The 21,080-nt window shown below is 42.4% G+C and overlaps 1 protein-coding gene across 1 annotated transcript; it reads right to left on the bottom strand.

The window, feature by feature from the left end:
• Positions 1-17,008: 17,008 nt before the first annotated feature.
• LOC120109998 (UPF0496 protein 4-like) lies at positions 17,009-17,995 on the bottom strand. The gene has a single exon (XM_039123957.1). It carries the CDS (start codon positions 17,993-17,995, stop codon positions 17,009-17,011), a length of 987 nt encoding a protein of 328 aa, XP_038979885.1.
• Positions 17,996-21,080: the final 3,085 nt, after the last annotated feature.

The following is a 21,080-nucleotide window of genomic DNA, read 5'->3' as shown; positions in this document are numbered from 1 at the left end:
TTTTTTATAAAATATTACAAAGAAGTACCATAGCATCCATATTTATATTAATGTATGTGGGTATATAGGTGATAGAGACATTAATTGCTAATGCTGCAAATCGGTCAGGTTGACCCGTGACCCAATTCGATCCGATCCGAATACCAAGCAAACCATGATAGGTCAAATCTAAAACTTATAATGATTATGCAACACAACAACGACATGAGCCAAAGCAAACTTAGCGATTTGGGATCTCTAATAGCTAGAGACACCTTATGGCACACTTCACGTCTTTGTATATGATATCCCAAAATATGGGCTTCCACTAAATTATGCATATCCATGCTAGATTTGCATCCCCATCCCTCGGGCACTTTAGAAGGTTGTGAAAGTCTTCTGATAGCAGCTCTTCGCCATTAAAACATCGCTGTTGCACTCCTAGACTTGAGTCTTCTATTGGCAGGATTCTTCCATCAAAACTTTCTGATTATAGAATTTTACTGTGAAAGCCTTTTAATGGTGGTTCCTTGTCAATAGAATTGTTGGAAGAAGAAAATAGACGGTACAGAACTTATAGAAGAATAAATTTGCTAACTTGAAGGATTTTATTCAAATATCAGTAGAATATATAATTTTCTGACCATAGGACTCCATATGGCCCTACTTATTTGCAAACAACCAAAAAAGATACCACTCTTTCAATGAGACACTGATAAGTGCTAAATAATGCATAAATTAATATCTTATTCATAGCACTTATCATTATTTTAATTCACATATTTGTAAATTCAACTAAAAAATATATTACCTTCACCAGTGCATTTTAATGAATTATCAAAGGTAATTCAAGTTTGATTTGATTATTTATCGATTAAATTTAATGCATGCAGGTCAAGTCAAACTCAATTGGGTAAAGCCTAAACGGACACTACATCATTTCACAATTTTATATTTTCCAGAGTCGACTCTAAGAGTTCTTTTCCAAAATTCAGTGCTTTTCAAAGTTCACATAAATTTCTTCCCACTCGTTCCAACTCTTTTTCCACATAACCCAATTTCCCTATTTTAATCTCAAAAAAACCAATAAAATCCTTTCAATTATTTGTCTCATGGATCCCAAAGCATACCAACATATTTGCACAAATCCTAAAGCTCCATTCACTCCTCAACTAAAATCCCATGCTCCAACCATCTCCCCAGCTTCCGTATTCCGTAACTAAACCAAACCATCAAGCTTATCCTCTCATCCTCTTCCCGCTATCAATCTTCATCCTCATCCTGTGAGCATTTCAAACGTTCTCCTCCCAGCCAAAACCGTTCCCTCCATCTTCACGGCTTCCTCTGTTCCGGAATCACTGCCAGCCAATCCCGTTCACGAACAGATCCCAGCTTCATCCCCTATTTTCCAGCTATGCCGAGCATCACGGAAGAGTTTTTTTTTATTTTTTTTCTGTTCCCAAGCTTCATTCTTCCGGATTTCTCTCACCCGAAGCCCCTGCATCCCAAACCGACCAATCCCAAAGAGATTCACATCTCCCTATTATCAACCGTATCCACCGATTCTAAGCTTCAACAACGTCTTCCCCTGTTCCGAATCTAACCTTCCATTATCCACGGAACTGAGCAAAGTCCAGCTCATCTCCTCCATGTTGATTCTCCCATATCCAGCTTCTACTCCACGTTCCGGATTAGATCACGATCTCCCAGCACTCCGAATCACCTCCCCTGTTCCGCGTCCAAGACAAGCATTCCATCCGCGTGTCTTCTCTCCCGTCCGCGATTCAAGGATGATCTCCCAGCCATTTCCTTCTTTCCATGAGCCAATCCATATCTTTTCCAACTCATCCCATTGAGATCTTCTTCAGCCCGAATTAGCTCCAATTTCAGCGGTCTGCAAGGTGTCCACGAGTCCCAACTTCTTCCCGTTCGCAATGGCTCTGCATCCTTATCTCTTCTTCGGAACAGAATCCCAGCATCCCGAGATTCCCCTGTTTTGGAACAGAAGCTCAGATAGGTTCCATCTATCCTCCCATTCGCGAAGACTTCATCAGCTACAGATATTCCGCATCCCAGCCGGATTCTCAAGCCTCCCAGCATACGGATTAACAGCAATATCTTCCGAGCTTAAGCATCCATTCACCGTCCACGTGGATCCAACCTTCATCTCCTCCATGCGTCTCTCGTTCACGGTTTGATTCCAACCTCCAGAATCCCAGCAGCTTTGATTCGAAGTTATCCTCTGCTTGAAATCAGGGATGGAGCAGTGAGGAAGAGTGGCTATAAAAGGCCATCAGCCTTTGGCATAAAGAGGCATCGAAGGTTCAGCAAACTTCTTCCATCCAGTGCTCCCACTGTCATCATGCCATCTTCTTCTCCTTTCTCACACTAAGTTCCCACGGTAGCCAGAGGAAGGGATGATCCGAGATCCTGAGAAGTTTCCACCGAAGCGAGAGAGGGGAGAATAAAACAGGAGAAAGGAGGCTGCAGTGATGGATGTCCTCTGTTTTGCCGTTGCTACCTGTATCTGCCACTGCATGGAAGCTTAAATTTCCAACTAGGGCTGGATGAAGCCCTAACAAAGGCGACAACGGTTCTTGTATTTTTATTTTGTTTTTGGGATTGTATGAACTCAATTGATCTTATTGAATATCCTTTTACCTCATACTTAGGGTCTGTGATTTTAAATATGACGTTTATACAACTGTTCTTCATGATCACTAAGTTAATAGAAGATAATCCATGCTAAAAAAAGATGCAGTGTCCTTCCACCTTATTTTAGGGTAGACATTTCATACCTACTGAAGATGGGTTTTCTTAAAATTACTTTAGTAAAATTTTATTCAAATGCTTATTAGGCTTGTAGCCAATTTGCATAATAATCCAAGAATAAATTAAAAATACAATTAACCCTTGTTTTGATGTTAGTGGTGAATTCCTTGCCCTAGGTTTCCTTAAACTGATATCCCTTTAATTGCATTTTCTTTTATTAAATTGCTTAGTTTAATAGTCTTCACAAACTCATCCTTTTAAATATTTTTATTTTTAAGAAAACAACTATACCCCAATCCCTGTGGATCGATACCCGTAATCACTATCCTACTAGATACGTGCTATTGCGTGGTCTTTAAAGTTGACTATCAATTTTTGGCGCCGTTGCCGGGGATTGTTAGCATAGTTGTTTTTCTCTTCATAAAAAAAAATTTCAAAAAAAAATAATAATATATATATATATCTCTAAAATAAAATAAAAATATTTTCTATTTTTGATACTTTAATTATCCCCTTTCTTCTTTCTTACTAATTCTTGATTTTTATTTTGGTATTATTTGATCAGGAATCGAAGAGAAAATCTGGGGCGATCAAAAAAAGGAACTATTGGAAAAGGAATACGGTAAAGGTTTGCTTTAAAAATTGCTGGAAAAATTTCCTTTGGTAACATCTGAACCTTTCTTATTTAAATTGATTCCCAATTAGCCTGAAATATTGTGGTGATTGTTTGATTTTAATTTCAATAAAAGTGTGAATGCATGCTTGATACACATACGCCAATTAATCCGCACATAGTAAGGGCAATCACCCCAACAAGATAAGAACTGAATTTCATCACCAGATTCTTGCCCAAATTAGGTGAATCAATTTTCACATAGTTATCACTTTGACTAAAATCAATTAGATGTTGGCCCCTAGGGACATTCGAGCTCAATAGGACGAAGATCACCGAAAGTTGCACCAATTTCGCTCTGTGGCTCAGTTGATGTCTAGGCAAGCTTTGTCCCAAGGGAGACAGTTCATCTGTTCGAGGCAAGTGGTTTTTAAGTGGGACCTTTGCAACGCATCGTGACCCCCCCATTTACCTGGGAGCTTACCTGGTCAACTCAGTTCATTAGACCGGATTGGAGGCTTAGGTGCCCTCTTCAAACCAGTTAGGAGCTGTCTAGTGATTTTAGGGTAAACACAAGGATTTGATTTGTTTTTTCTTTAGTGCATGCTTGACTGTACTTGACTGATCCAACAAGCTTTAGTGTATGCTAGGGTGTCGTTCCAGATCTCCTGAATTAGTACCTTTTGATTCTGAAATAGAGCGTTCTATTGGGGCGCTTCGAGCCGAAATCCGCACCTATAGAACCATATGATCTACACCACCTGTCGAGATGGCTGAAGAACAACCCAAACTGCTAAAGGAGTACTTTACTCCTTCCATTTATACCTCTCCATCTTGTATTCGACTACCTGATACCACCCCTGCTGCACATTTTGAGTTCCTTGAAATCTGCACTACTGTCAAAATTCAGAACTTCATTGACGATGCTCTGAAACTTAGGCTATTCCCTTTTTCTCTTAAGGATAGAGCTAAGCAGTGGCTTCATTCATTAGAAGCCAATTCCATTCTTTCATGGGCTCAAATGCAACATGAATTTCTAAAAAAATATTTTTCCATAGGAAGAACAAACCAATTTAGGCGTGCTATCACGAGCTTCTCCCAATCTGACGGGAAAGAATTTCATGAAACTTGGAAAAAATTTAGAGACTTACTCCGAAAATGTCCGCATCATCAAATACCCAAATGGCAATTAGTGCAATGTTTCTATGACGGATTGACTGAACGAAACCGTCAGATGATCGATGCCGCATGCGGGGGTACTTTCATGCTTAAAAGCGACCATGAGGCATGGCAATTATTTGAAAACCTTAATGAAAATTCTCTCCACCATGCTTCCTCTGCTCGTCAAGCACCCCCGAGTTCTCAAAGAAAAGGAACCATATATGAAGTTAGCCAGTCCATAGACATATATTATAAACTGATGGGGAGAAAAGTGAGCCCCCCAACGCACGTGACTGAGGAACCCAAATCCGACGACGCACGTGATCTCAATAGACATGGTCTCGGTAGCCATGGGCTTGGCGAGCACGAGTTCGACAAACGCGACCTCGGCAGAACCGACCTCAGGAAGCCTGATTTCAGCATACATGGCCTCGGCAACCATGAGCTCGTCAAATGTGAGCTCGGCAAGCGCACTCCAACCGAGCATAGCCCGCTCGACCTCGAGGCTAGAAAGGACCTAGTCAAAGCCCACAGCCGACTCCACCAAAAATCAAGTTGATCTCCGAATCGAAACGGCTACCACGTTCTCCATATCTGGGATCAACCCCCGCAATCTACGCCGTGACAGCTATCGAATTCAAATCCTTCTGTTCTCCACCGAGGGCCAGCTAATTCAAATTCCCAGGCCAATTAAGGTAACGTATCTCAGTCCGACATTTTCGCCATAACGCCTGATAGCGTGTAACTACCACACCACCTCCTATAAAGAGGAAAACTTCAAGAAGGCAGGGATAAGGTCGGGAGCTTATAAGCAAATTTTTAGAGGTGCATTCATGGTCAGTTCAAACCCTTTCCCTTACTTATAGTCAAATTTATGTCGGTGGGTCATGCGCACTTTATTGTTTCTTTGTAGTTTGGCCTCCGATCTTGGTACCTTGTTCCCTCGACTGAAGAGGCAGGTTATCCAAACCTCTGAGTATTTGGTCGGAGCTCAAAAAACATTCAACCTGGATGCTCTGATACCACTGATAGTGCGTGCTAGTTTTTGCATGCATGATTTTTTTTTTAAAATGCAGCAAAAATATAGAATTACACTATTTAATTCTAAGCATGCAAGAGATTATATCTCGAAATAAACAAGTCCAGAAATTTTAAACAACATTATGTAAAACAACTTGCGCATGATTTATTACATGATCTGAAAATTCTGCCCTAGTCAAGTTCTAAACCTAACTAAGAATGAAAAAGAGATCGAATCTCTTACCTTTCGAATTTGAAGACTTTGTGTATCTGTGTTTCGCAGCCGCACACGTGTCCGGCTTCTATGGATCGTCCATGCGAAGCTCCGGGTTGATCTGATTTCGCGGAAGTACTAGCTTGCACAGAACCCTGCTATGACTGAATTCTTTCCTTCTTTCTTGGATTGATCAACCTTTGATCAGACCAAGACAAGAGGTGAATGGAGGATGAAGAGGAGGAGAAGAGCTTTCTGATTTTCACAAAATCAGAGATGCCTTTGGACGCCTTAAAGGAATGACTATTAAACCCTAGGCGTGAGAATGAAAAAGGAATGAAGAGAGGCGTGTGGGCTGATTTCAATCTAATTGAAATCTCATCAAGATACCTTCTTTATTCACACCATCTTCTGATGTCTTTTTATGCTTGGGCGTATGAGAGGATGAAGCAAAATGATAAGATCAAATCCCAAAAGATTGATCATATCCTTTGATCAAATCTCAATCGACCAAATCTTCTTCATACCACCTCATTTGGTTAGTTCACAATTTAGGAAATTTGGCACACAATAAATTTTGAATAATTCCTTCATATGGCGCCCCATCTTTGAGGCTTGCCACGTGTCACCATGCACCATCAGCATTTGAATTTTAAATCCTATCTAAATTAGGATCAAACCAATCCATGATGCCATGCAAGGAGAAAATGACATGTGTCATCCAATCCTTGATTCAAGGGATCCACTCTAATATGATTAGAGCCCTTCTTATGGTGCATGAAAGGATGCATCACGTGCTTCCTTTTTCTCATAATCACATCAGTAAACATCCCAATTAATTTCGAATTGATCAGGGATTAATTTTGATCAAATCAGAATTAGTTATGGCGCCAAGATGAAGTGGTGACATGTGGTCTTTGTGATTCACATAATGTGATTACAACTAAAGGAATATTCTCTAAGTTAATTCCTTGATCTAATCAGGGTATGAACCAATCATAAGCCTAAATTAACTTAGGTTGAACCTAATCTAATTAGGTCAAACCATGATTGAAGCCTAAATTGATTTAGGTTGAGCTTAATCCAATTAGGTCAAACCCTGATGAAATCCAAATTAAATCTTAATAATTTGGCTCATCCCAAGCTCAATCACTCAATCAAATTGAGTCAATCAGCAATCTAATTGTCAATTAATCCTTCAATAATTCTTTAATTATTTTTTAGCAACTTTTACTCATGATAATTTGTCAATCGAATTGACCAAATTATCCTTGGATGATTCTTAATCGTCCATCAGCCTTTATGATCAACCTAGAAAACTTCTATGCATATGACCCCATAGATTCTGACCTAAGCCAGAGCATATGAACAATTTTCTGTACTAATCGATGTGACCATCTAACAATGGTACCTGACATTCGAATAGGCCGAATATATGCCAAGCAATATTCTGGAATCTTTGATTATGGTTACCGTATAATTCATCCCTATGACTTCTAATGCCTGGATGACATTAGAGTTCTATCAACTCTGTAATAATACATCCACTCTGTAATTTAACTTTAGAAATCCTGTAACTTCTCACAAGGATTACCCGGGCTAAGATTTTGCTAAATTGAACACAAAGGCATTATCTTCTGTCATCAAGAGGGGTCAATTTCATCTTGACTCATACACCGACTTTGCAAGTACTTGACTGTACCCAGTGACCTTCCATCCCTGAATTAGAAATTCAGTTGGTCCGGTACCGAAGTACAGTAAGTTGCTTGCTAATCACCATGGTGATCTTAGGTCTTAGGGACATATATATCCATATCCACTCAAAACATCTCTTGACAGCAGAGCATTTCGGAATGGTCATGTTTAGTGAAGTGTACTCCTATACTTCACCTGTGTGACATATCAGTGTCTCCACACTTCTTGGTTAAGAGAACAACCAACATATATGGCACACAACGACCTAATCTTGATAATGTTGTTGTCCTAGTAACAGCATATCATTTGGTCGTGAACTATTTTAAGGACTCGTAGATAAATCCTTCTTTATCATAAAGGAGTCCTAAGAACTTCATCTCATAATAAGAGTTCATTTGAAGATGTACAAATAAAATGATGAATAATACCAAATAATATTTTATTAATTAATCAATTTATATACAAATTCAATTATCAACAAGATGACGATTGACTTTTAGGATACAATTTCTAACATAATAATCCTCCTAATTAGTTTCCGGGCCACCTTTGGATCGATCAAAATAGGTACAGAACTTCATGATCTAGACAGAGTGGTGGACCTCCTCCTGAGAGGTAGGGAACGAGGGAGGTGGCAGTGCCTCAATAGGGATGGACTGAGGAGTCAGTACGATCTCCACTTTAGGGTTCATTAAGGAGGCTCCGTCTGTAGCCCGATTGGCGTAAGAGGCCATACCTCAACCCAAGCGAGAAGGTGAGGCCTCATGCGGCCTCTTAGGGAATGTCGACGAAACATCCTCCATTGCCGCCTTATACTTGGCGATGACTGTCGTTCTCACCAGATACTTGTCCACCATGTCTGCAAAGTCAAAAATGAAGTTAGAAAAGGTTACTAGCAATTTGAAGAATCGAAAAATGGAAGAACTTTTATTCTGAGGTTGAACAAGGTTTATCTCAGTATTGATCAAAATCTACTCGTCCAACAACTTCCGAATAGGAGGAGACTTGATGTTACACAAGGACTCCAAGATCTGCTACTTGGCGACGGAGAGAGTGGGGAGTTGGTTTAAAGTTTTATTGGGGGTGCCTCAGAAGGTGTTAAACCACCAATGCTACTTAGATAAAACAAAAAAGAAGTGGCCCTTTCAGCGATGCACTGAAGAAGGACAATCTTGGATTAGCCAAAATTCCTTCTAAGATGAGATGTACCACAAGCCTTGCTCCGTAGGGTATTCCCTGGGGATGTAATATGGATGCAATAGCTCATCAGTGGGCTATATACTGTACAGAGGAAGAAGAGACAAAAAACCAATGATAATCTGCCACATATTGGGAACCAACTAGGCAGGTACTAATTGGAAACTATTAAGAACAACAAAAGGAGGAAGAGAAAGCCTCAACCCATCCTTTAAAGCATCCTCACGAAGGCTAACCTGAACTCTAGATGATAGGCATTAGCCCTCTCCTCACCCTAGGAAGCTTAAAGGAGAAGCCGGTCAAGACATAGTAATCTTTCTAGAATCAGTCTAAGTCATCTTGGTCCAAAATGCACTCCTCAGTGCTAAAATTGAAGGTCTCCGATCCAGCACTTCTAGAGCCATTAGAATATAGGGATGAAGTTGCCTGGGTCGATTGGCTGGTAGGAAGTTCACTTTCAGATGAAGCAACTGTAGGAGACCTAACAGATCTGATCCCAATCTTGAGAAGATAAATTGCCTCACACCACAACACCTGAAGACTTCCTTTCACTGTTAGAGGCGTGGATCACTGGTTCTTTGATGGTGGAGGAGAACAAGAGCCAAGCGAAAATTGGCTCTTCTTCCTTATGGCCTAGGGTTCTTAGGGACGGCGGCTTACGTGCATGAGAGGAAGAGAAGAGAAGAGAATAGGATTTTCAGGAAGAAAGAAGTATCATCTGATTTCATTCCTTCCATACACAATATACGTGAGTGTATATATACATAGTTAATTATGACCCAAATCCAAAAAACTTTTCTAGGCTAAACCATGTGAGAAAGCACTCAACCCAAGCCCATGTACACCCATGACTTGCATGCTCTCTCTCCCTTTGAGCCTCAACCTAGCCCAATAATGGTTAGCCCCCTCAAGACCCAAATACTTGAGTCTCAAGCAGGTAGAAGACCAAATTCTGTCTCTACCTAAATCTGAAACAGATCAGGGGTCGACTCTTTAACAGCATGAGTCGACCTTTACTCTTCAGGGGTCGACTCATTAACAGCATGAGTTGACCCTTGCTCTTCAGGAGTCGACTCATGAACAGCATGAGTCGACCCTTACACTGTTTCCACTGCAGTGTCTTGCATTCCTTGCTTTAGATGCACCACACTTATGCCCACAATCTCCACCTTGGTGCTCCAAAGCCTCTGCAAGCTCCACCTGGTTCGTCAACCCCATTAACCCCACACAAGAGAAAAAACTATCCCGTGGAAGAATCTTTGTAAGTGCATCCGACTGGTTCTTCTTTGTATGAACTTTCACCAGCATCACTTCACCATCCTCCACTAACTCTCTGATCATGTAGTACCTCACGTCTATATGCTTCGTGCGAGCATGATAGACTGGATTCTGAACCAATTGCAGTGCACTTTGACTGTTGCTATGCAGCACTATTGTACTCTGCTTCACCCTCATCTCCTGAATGAGTCTTTTCAACCAAAGAGCCTCCTTGACAGCCTCTGTGATTCCTATGTACTCGGCCTCTGTGGTGGACAAGGCCGTGATAGGTTAAAGGGTTGATCTCCACGAAACCGGTCCACTAAACATGCTGAACACATAACCTGTAGTAGACCTCCTCGTATCCAGATCACCTGCAAAATTTGCATCCACAAACCCTTCCAGTGGACCTGAAAACTCCCTTGAGGCATTGGAGTTCCTCCTATGTCCATCTTGCTGCTCAAAAGTTGGACCAAGCTTCCGAGTTCCTTGTAGATACCGCAAAATCCACTCCAGTGCCTGCCAGTGCTCCTTCCCCGGGTTTGCCATGTATTTGCTTACCTGGCTCACTGCATGTGCTATGTCGGGCCTACAGCACACCATAGCATACATCACGCTGCCCACGACACTGGCATATGGAACTCTATCCATGTACTCTTTCTCTTCATCTGTCTGGGGGCATTGCAACTTCGAAAGAGATATGTGGCTTGCAAGCGGTGTTCCAACCTGTTTGGATTTATCCATCCCAAACCTCATCAAGACCTTCTGAATGTATCCTCCCCATGACAAGTGGAGGACACCCTTGCTTCTATCTCCGCAAATCTCCATTCCAAGAATTTTCTTGGAAGGACCCAAATCCTTCATCTCAAATTCTTCGGACAATGCAGATTTCAGCTCATTCACTGCATTGATACTCCTGCTGGCAATGAACATATCATCCACATATAGAAGCAAATATAGAGCATTCTCCTCATCCACATCCTTCACATAGACACAATTATTATGCTCACATCTGGAAAATCCAAGACGAAGAACAAAGGTATCAAACCTCTTGTACCACTGTCAAGGTGACTGCTTCAAACCATAGAGAGATCTCTTCAGTAGACACACCTTTTCTTCCAACCCCGGCTGCCTGAAACCAGTTGGTTGCTGCATGTATATCCTCTCCTCTAGGCTCCCATGTAAGAATGCCGTCTTCACATCTATCTGCTCCAATTTCATATCATACTGTGCTACCAAAGACAGCAACACCCGAATTGAAGCATGTCGCACTACCGAAGAAAATACTTCTGTGTAGTCCACTCCCTCTCTCTGTGAATACCCCTTGGCTACTAGCCTTGCCTTGTTCCTAACTCCAACTTGCTCTGAAGGCACCTCTTTCTTTGTGAAGACCCATTTAGAACCAATGGCTCGAGCACCTCCCGGTAGATCCACAAGCTGCCATGTCCTATTCTTCTCAAGAGACTGCATCTCTTCCATCATGGCTTGAATCCATGACTCCCTTTCTGAGCTCTCCATGGCCTCTTCAAATGTCTCTGGATCTCCATTGGCAGTGATGAGAGCATAGGAGATGGTCTCATCAATGCCATACCTGACAGGCTTAAAGATGATGCACTTTTACCTGTGCGGTGCAACTCCCCTGACAAGGTCCCTCAAACTGGAACTCTGTGGCTCTATCTGCACCTCTTCCTGGACTAATGGCCCTCCTAGCTGGTCTCCACTCGTGTGGGAACATGCTTACCAAATTCCATCTCAAAAGAAATATGTTTCGAGGTAGAATTTGAAGGAATATCACTTGCTAGTGAGTGCTGTCCACTGCTGCCCTGTCCAGCTTTTTGCACTTCATCTACTATTTCCGGCCTCTTCAGGATGCTTTCTTCATCAAAAATAACATTTCTACTGATGGTACACTTTTGTGAATAAGGATCCCACAACAAATAACCTTGATCCCTTGTGGATATCCGATGAAGACCATCTTCTGCGATTTCGGATTAAGTTTGCTTCTTTCTGTTACCTCCACTAATGCATAGGCCGGGCAACCGAATACCTTTAGGTGGCCAAGCTCTACATTCTTCCCACTCCAGATCTCCTTTGGAATGCCTCCATCAACCTTTCTATTGGGGGACCTGTTAACAAGAAAACAAGAAAAAGTTATCGCATCACCCCAAAAGGTTTTGGGAAGTGATGTCTGCAGCCTCAAACTCCTGGCCTTCTCTGTCAATGTACGGCTCATCCTCTCGGCCACATCATTTTGTTGGGGAGTCATTCTCATTGTGAAATGGCATTTGATTCCATTCTTCTCACAGTAACTTTTGAACTCAGAGCTTGTGTACTCCCCTCCATCGACCTTAGGCACCTCATTGACTGCTCTATTTTCTTTTCAACTTCAGCCCTCTAGGATTTAAACCGAGCAAACACCTTTGATTTTTTTCTAATCAGATAGACCCATACCTTCCTAGAGAAGTCATCAATGAAGGTCAAAAAATACCTTGCTCCACCTCTAGCTGAAACAGGTGCCGGTCCCCAAACATCCAAGTGAACTAGCTGCAGAATGCCTTCACTCCACTTGAAACTGTTGGTAAATTTTATCCTATGCTGTTTGCCATAAGGCAAGGCTTACATATGTCATTTTCTTCCTTTTTCACAACTAGAATCAAACCTCTCTTACTAAGTTCCGTGAGCCTCCTGTCGCTCATATGACCCATCCGATAGTACCACAGTTTGTAAACCAACTGCTTCTCATGTGCTGCTGCCAACACCTCTGCACCATTTGTCACCACTGAGCCTTCCATCTCATAGAGATAATTGGCTATCCTTCTGCCCTTCATCACCACCAAGGCCCCCTTGGTGATCCTTAAACAGCCACTGCCCGGTTGGCTACCAAAAGCACACTCATGCTTCTCCAAGTAGCCCAATAAAATCAAATTCTTCTTCAACTCTAGGACATGCTTGACATTGGTCAATGTTCTGATGACTCCATCATACATCCTCACTTTAATGGTGCCTACCCCAGCAACCTTGCAAGGATGATCATCACCTAAACTCACACTCCCTCCATTGATTTTCTCATAGGTATCGAACCACTCCCGATGTGAAGTGTAGTGATGCGAACATGCTGAATCCAATGTCCACAGAATGTCTTCCTTCATGTGACCATCTGAAACAACTAGGATATCATCTCCACTATCTTCAGATGTAAAAGCACCACCATGACTGGGCGAACCAACCTTGGAAGAGTTCTTTTTCTTTTCAGATTTTAACAAAGGACAATTTCTCCTTATGTGACCAATCTGATGACACTTGTAGCACTTCTAAGACTTCTGCTTGCCCTGAGCCTTAGATCTGCCCTTGGACTTCTCTCTAATCCTTTTTCGAGGCCTTCTTGCCTCTCATTAACAGAAGAACCTCTGAGTTAGAACTCTCCTTGCAAATCTTCTCTCTTTGCTCATTAGATCGCAGAACACCAATCACCTCTTCATAATTCAGGGGTCTTTTCCATACACCAAGGTAGTGATCAACCCATCATATGATAATGGGAGAGAACATAGCAGTAGAAGGGTCCTATCTTCTTCCTCAATCTTCACATCAAGGCTCATGACTTCCGAGCAAACTTGATTGAACTTATGAATATAAGAAATCAGATCTCTTCTCTCTGGCATCCGCAGACTATACAACTGTTTCTTCAACCACAGTTTATTAGTCATACTCTTTTCCATATAGGTGTTCTCTAACCTCTCCCATAGCCCTTTGGCCGTTGTCTCTGAGCAAATCTCAGCTAGCACCTGATCAGCCAAGCACATACGAATCGTGCTAAAAACAATCTCTTCTAATTCCTCCTAGTCTTCCAAACTGATCCTTTCCGTCTTTCCCTAACCAAGACCTTATAGATCCGCTATTGCACCAGCAAATCCTTCACCCTTTGCTGCCATAGGGTGAAGTTTTTCTTGCCATCAAACTTCTCAAAATCTGCTTTGAGATTTTTCGAAGCCATAACACCAAATAGAGATTTAATGAACATAGAAAATTCTATTTTGAAGACTTACCACAGATTTTGATTTTTTCCACCGAATCAGCAACCAATGACTCTGATACCAATTGTAGGAGACCTTACGGATCTGATCTCAATCTTGAGAAGATGAATCGCCTCAAACCATAGCACCTGGAGACTTTCTTTCGCTGTTAGAGGCGTGGATCACTGGTTCTTTGATGGTGGAGGAGAACAAGAGCCAAGCGGAAATTGACTCTTCTTTCTTATGGCCTAGGGTTCTTAGGGACGGCAGCTTACGTGCATGAGAGAAAGAAAAGAGAAGAGAATAGGATTTTCAGTGAGAAAGGAGTATCATCTGATTTCATTCCTTTCATACACAATATACATGAGTGTATATATACATAGTTAATCATGACCCAAATCCAAAAAACTCTCCTAGGCTAAACCACGTGAGAAAGCAATCAACCCAAGCCCATTTACACCAATGACTTGCATGCTCTCTCTGCCTTTGAGCCTCAACCTAGCCCAATAATGGTTAGCTCCCTCAAGACCCAAATAAGTCTCAAGCAGATGGAAGACCATTTCTCGTTTCTACCTAAATCTGAAACAGACCAGAGGTTGACTCTTTAACAGCATGAGTCGACCTTTGCTCTTTAGGAGTCGATTATTTTATAGCATGAGTCGACCCTTGCTCTTCAGGGGTCGACTCTTTAATAGCATGAGTCGACTCTTGTTCTTTAGGAGTTGACTCATGAACAGCATGAGTCGATCCTTACACTGTTTTCACTGCAGTTTCTTGCATTCCTTGCTTTGGATGCACCACACTTGTGCCCACAACAACAATGGCAACTGAAGAAAATGGAGAAGAAAGAAAAAAAGAAGAAGCCAACCTATAGAGGTTCATCGGAAAGAGAGACCAACAGAAGGATGAAACTGATGTAAGGATGTTGGAGAAAGGAAAGAAGAAAAAGAGTTGAAGCTTTTACCGGACAAAGAACTCTAAGAGACGGAAAATCACTTGCCAAGTGGAAGAAACTGATTCAAGCTTCCGCCCCTTGTATATAGCCTCTAATAGTGTGATCTCATCATCCATTTGATCATTTATCTATCGGCCACCATGAGCAAGCTCAGCATTTGGAGGTTGTGGGCTTTCATGAATCGATCCTTTTCAGCACCACAAGAAGAAATAATTGCAGTAGAAAAATTCTGTTTGTCTACATGATGCTTCAAAAATGGAACCGACTTTATAAAAATTATGCCAACCATTAAATTCTGTTTGTTTGCAGAAGCACCTAGGGCTGATCTGAGAACTCGAATTCAGCTCGCCTAGCTCAACCGATGAATGATTTGACTACTTTCTTTACTTGAGCCAAGAATTAAGATGTTTGGGGTAAGTGATATGGCTATGATTCACCATCTCTAAAATCTCGCCTGACAACTTAGCCCCCAACCAAACGACAACACTGGCTAATCAAATCTCTGAATAATTAGCATGATTGGTTACAGCTCAGCGCGATCTCGACATATCCGAAAAAGAATATTGTAACATACTAGATTCGCAAATAAAGAAAGCATTCGATTATAATGCATCTGAAAAGAAATATTCTAACAGCTCCAACCAGCTGATATGGAAAGAGCTCAACTACTTCTCTGCGAATCACGCAATTCTAATCGTGCAGGTTTGCACTCTCCTCTATAAATACCAGGCAGAGGAGCCCTAGGGATGAGCTCATACTCTCATACTTCTATCTCTCTTATCTCTCCTAGTTTCTCTCAAAATTTTGCCCGATTTAGGCATTGGAGGGTTCCTAGCGAGATATATTTTGGCGACAACTTGTAGATTAGCTCCAGCATCATGCTATGCTTCTCCACCTCAACCAAGCAGAGAGGCTTGCCAATTAGCTCATCTGCCAATTAGATCGGATTTTGAGCAGCAATATCTATCATTCTAGACAAACTACTATGGTATAGTATCTTTGGTGCCTATGAGACTCCAAAGGAAAGAATGAATAAAGAGGATAAAAGGTGCGTACAAGGAAAATATAAGCAATTTTTCCTTTAGAGAAAAAGAGAAGGTAAGTAATTGCAACCATGATCAAAAAATTACTATTTACCAAAAGTTAGTTCAATCATTAAATGATGGCAAAATATGGAAATCAAATAATCCAATTTAACAGATTTATAGGCTATATTTAGATATATAAAGAAGAGAAGAAAAGCAAAGAACTTGGGGCACAATGGAAAAGAAAAAAAAAGAGATTTTCCTTTCTTCCTAAATTTCATCATTGTTTGAGAGACTAAAAAAGGGAGTTTGAAGAGTAGTTGTTTCTCTTCATTTCTCTTCTTTTTTCTCCTAACTTACTACCCAAACAAGAGAATTTAATTTTCTTTTCTTTCTTTTAATTTTCTAACCACATAAGAGAAAGTGAATTTCTTTTCCCTTCTCTCCTAACCAAATAGGGGATCTATAGTTTTCTTTCTTTGTTTCCTCTTCTCTTCCCTTCTCTCCAATTTTCTCAATCCAAATAGGGCTTTGTTACATGTGCAACTAATCAATGAGGAATAGGATGTCTTTGTTACATGTGCAACTAATCAATGAGGAATAGGGCTGGAGAGGATCAATTGATTTATATAAGGGATACTTCATTTTCCCTATGGACAATGGAAAGATGTTGATTTTTCATTTTAGCAATAGCATAGGTCAGAATTTACTTGGTTGATAAAATAGATGAGGACAATGTGCTAAGACTAGCTTCAATGATAACATTATTAGAATGGTGGGCCTTTTTTTTTCAGATCATGGCGTGGCTGAACAGTTGCAGGTCATCATATTGCATTTATAATGTCATAGCTGCTATTTTATTAGCTATTATAGTAGAATAAAGTACATGCTATTTTATTAGCTATTATGACAATTTAATATGTTAACATGATAAGACATCAACTTAAGCATGAAATATATGAATAAGACAAACTTTTTTTTTTTTTTTGTCAAATAAGACAACCTTCTTTCACAAACAAGCAGCATCCACAAACTTATTTGTCCCAAAAAAAAAAAAAAAGCAGGCACACTTTGACACGCAATCCAGCTAACACAGGGTGCATTCTTTCTTCATCTGTTTACACTTCTTGGGACCAAAATCCGCAAACAATGCAACGCGGCATCCCTCGTATTCATAGCCGCACGGAACAACGCATTGACTGCGTCCGACAACCGATCGAGTCCATACGTTAACTCCTCCGTCGCTTTCTCGAGCTCGACGACAGCGCTCCCTAATCTCGCCGGCTTCTCTTCGTCACCTTCCCCGTCGATGACGCCCACCACCGCCCTCACCGCCGCCTCCACCGCCTCCACCTCGCCGGAGAACCCCGCCCCGAGATGGCCGGAAACCGCCGCCCTCACCTCGTCAAACGCCTCCCCCCACGGAAACTCATCGGACATTCTGACTCCGGTCAGAGCCCCCTGCTCCCCGCCGCTAAGCACCGCCACGATGGCCGCCATCACCAGGCACGCAACCCCCTCCACGGCGTACAACGCCCTCCGTACGGCGGAGAACTTGCCTCGCGGCGGCTCCCCCGGCGCCAGCCGCCGGATCAGATTACCGGCGTGTCCTCGGATCACGCGCCTCGGAAGCGTCTCCCACTCCTCGATCGCCTTGCGGGCGCGCCGGACGCGGTCAGGAGAAGGTGGCAGGCCATGGCCGTCGCCAGCGAGGAGGTGGAGGGAGAAGCGAAGACGGAGGCGGCCGCGGCGGAGACGCTCGATCTCGGCGGAGGCAGCGTTGCAGGCGTCGAGGAGGGAGACGCTGGCGTCGAGGTGGGAGGCGAGGCCGGCGGGGTCGGCGCCGGATAGGGCGGGGTCGGAGAAGAGGGCAGCGGCGTCGGCGAGGGTGAGGGCGAGGAGATCGACGGCACGGGAGAGCCAGTGAAAGGAAATGGACGGCGGAGGCTTGGGGATCGGGAGGAGAGATCGGAGGCGGAGGATTAGGATTTCTTCGAATGGGCGCGAAGGCGAAGGAGTTTTATTCGGGCGTTTGGAGGGATAGCCGAGAATAGCATGGATACTGAGATAGGGATTACACTTGACAGTTAAAGACATGGTATTTGGAAAGGATTCGGTTCTTCTTCTTCTTCTACTTGGGACCGGTGACGAATGAACGGATAAAAGTTGCAAAAGAATTCGGGATACGTTATTCAGGGAGCGTTCGCATGGCCACAGTTTAAATAGAGGAGGGAAGGGAGGGGTACTGCGGACCGGGTAAAACAGCGTCGCCGCGGGTTTGGCCTTGACGAAAATGCTTCGGTCAACCGATTATAATGACGGTAATACCACGGTGCTACAGATAGTTGTAAACTGAGCAAAGTGGGATTATCGTAATAGAGTGCAAAATTAGGGGTTTCCTTGTAATAAGGGCTAGGCCGTTTGTTTTGGGATAAGGTTGCATACGCTATTCAGATGATGTCACCAAGCTGGATGGCAAAATATTATTATTTTTTTAAAGCACCTTTTCTGCCTGAATCGAGAAAGCACGGGCAAACCATTGGCTCTTTCCGTGAGCTCAATAAAATTAACCGAGACGACGCGGCGAGACTCTGAAAGCAAGGTTAGGTTGTCAGTAGTTTAGGGTCGAGAGAAGTTGGGAGGAAAGATAGCCGTTTTCAACACGGTTGCTGGTCTTTGAACTGCAGGTTGGAAGGGATCAAGGGGCCGCTCGTCGCCGCACTCGGAAATATAAACTATAAAAACTAGACCTTAATGGGAATCATGCTTTAGAACTAGCGAAACAGGTAAACCCTTCTTTCCAACTACTTTAAGAAGAAATTTACAGTTGCCTGCATTGCCATGGTATTCCAAAGTTCCCGCGGCCTCATTCCATAGGCAATGATCTTTCACTAAACTACAGTTACTCAAAGATATAGAAATAAGATCCGCATGCTGAAAGAGGAGAACAGGAATGTGATAGATGACATTCAAGCAATCAGAAGGGCAATCTTTCATTTCTTCTGATCCAGATGGACTATTAATGAGAATATGGGACTGGTTTATTCCCTTTCCCCACCAAACCAAATCCTCATTGATGTGGAGAATGTAGCCCTTCTCCAACAGGTGATAGAGTCGGAGGCAACTGAGACCATCAAATCTATGGCTAGTAATAGGGCTCTTAGAGCTGATGGCTTTCCCCCACTTTCTTTTAAGATGAACTAGAGTATCTTTCAAAGGGACGTCATATTGCTCCTTAACCAATTCTTCACTACTGCAGCCATGCCTCATAATTGGAAGAACACCTTTGTCACTTTAATGCCTAAGAAGAGACCAAGTGCTATGGAACTGTTAACTTCAGACCCATTAGCTTATGTTTCACTTTATATAAAATTGTCGCCAAGATCATTGCCTATGGAATGAGGCCGATCCTTCTAACTTTAATTAGCTTGAAGCAGGGGGCTTTCATCAGTGGTAGAAGTACCTTTGTTAACATACTGATTGCTCAATAATTCAAGCATGACTTGGTGAGGACATCATTAAAGAGGAGTCTCATAGCTGTTAAGCTTGATATAGAATGGGCATACAGCTACATTCGTTGGGACTTCATGATATATGCTCTTCATTTATTAGGCTTTCACAACACTTGGATAGCATGGTTCCATGGGTGTGTTTTGAACCCTTGCTTTGCTATTTTATTTAATGGAACTCCCATTGAGTTTTTTCAGTCAAAGATTGGGCTTCATCAAGGATGCCCCCTTTCTTCCTTCCTATTTATTATTTATGCAGATACATTGTCTTGGTTGTTGAGGTGGGCAGTGGCAACTCATACCATATCAGTGTAACAACTTAAGGCTGATTCTCCATCCATTTCTCATCTACTATTAGTGGATGATTGTCTTCTGTTGGATAGTGCTTCTACAACCAATGCAGATAGATTCAAAAGGATTGTCCAAGAGTATTGCTATGTTTTTGGCCTGAAGGTAAATCTACAAAAATCTGTTATTTGCTTTAGCTCTAAAATTAGCTCCCATATAAAGCACATGATAAAGGAGACACTGAACATCTTGGAGCAGAATGGCACATGGAAGTACATGGGGGTCCCCATATCAAGGAGGAGGCCAACTCGATCTGATTACAACTCCTTTTGGAATAGTGTCTATGATAGATTGGATGGGTGGAATTCGAGATCAGGAATGAAAGTGATTGACACGAGAGCTCCTCTAAGTGTCCCAGTTGGCGGAGCTACTTTTGGATGAATTTCAACGTTCTTAGGGAACCTGTTGATAATTTAGATAGATCCAACCCCCTGAAGCAAGATATGCACGAACCACTTGGGCGAGGCGAGGGCCTAAGCAAACTACCAAAGGGCAGAAATCTTCACGAAAAGTGCTTTTTAAGGCATGAAATTTGGCTTTCTAATTTTTTTTATGCTTTTGTTCCATTGGGATCGGGGATGGTTTCCCTCCCCCGAACCCCCGAGGGGGGGAGGGGGGGAATGTTCGTGCATGTGCCACCCCAGTGTACCTAATGTCTAATACTCCAAATCAGTCATAATCAGGATAGAGCAAATGATTAGGAATGTCTTGTAGGGAATCTTAAGAAATGCATGGAAAGTGCATCTACTTTATTGGGAGAAGGTTTGCCAGCCCACTTGAGAAGGGGTTTAGGCATCCCGTCCCTAATGTTCTGGAACTAGAAATTAGTTGCCAAGCATGCAACCAAATTTTTGATGGAATCGGATACCACATGGAGCACTTTGATGAGATCGAAGTATGGCACCTAGTTAGCACTATTTTTTTTTAGGTAAACGGCATTTCATATTGCTCTTAAATAAGTACAACCAGCTACATCAGCAGAAAAAAACATAAAACAGAGCATCAGGGACATCAATATGCCTAGTCCAAATAATCTCTCCAGAATGCTGAGCAACAAAGAAGGCAACCCAATCAGCCGCTTTGTTTGCTTTCCGATACACATGTGCTGCATGAAAGGAATCTATCTCTCTAACCAATCTGCAGGTTTTCCGAATCAGTGGGTGGCCATCTCCAAATCTATTCACTTCTCGTATCCAGTCAATCACCGTAGAGGAGTTGCCCTTCAGGTAAACCCCATCTGCACCAAACACCCTCCTCACATAGGAGACGTCCTTCCAGGCTACCCGCAACTCCGCCTCAATAACGGTCGAACTAGGGGTGCATCG

Source organism: Phoenix dactylifera, chromosome 2, assembly GCF_009389715.1.
Source record: "Phoenix dactylifera cultivar Barhee BC4 chromosome 2, palm_55x_up_171113_PBpolish2nd_filt_p, whole genome shotgun sequence".
Taxonomy (NCBI): domain Eukaryota; kingdom Viridiplantae; phylum Streptophyta; class Magnoliopsida; order Arecales; family Arecaceae; genus Phoenix; species Phoenix dactylifera.
The sequence above is the reverse complement of the archived record's forward strand: the minus strand, read 5'-3'. Positions and strand labels throughout refer to the sequence as shown.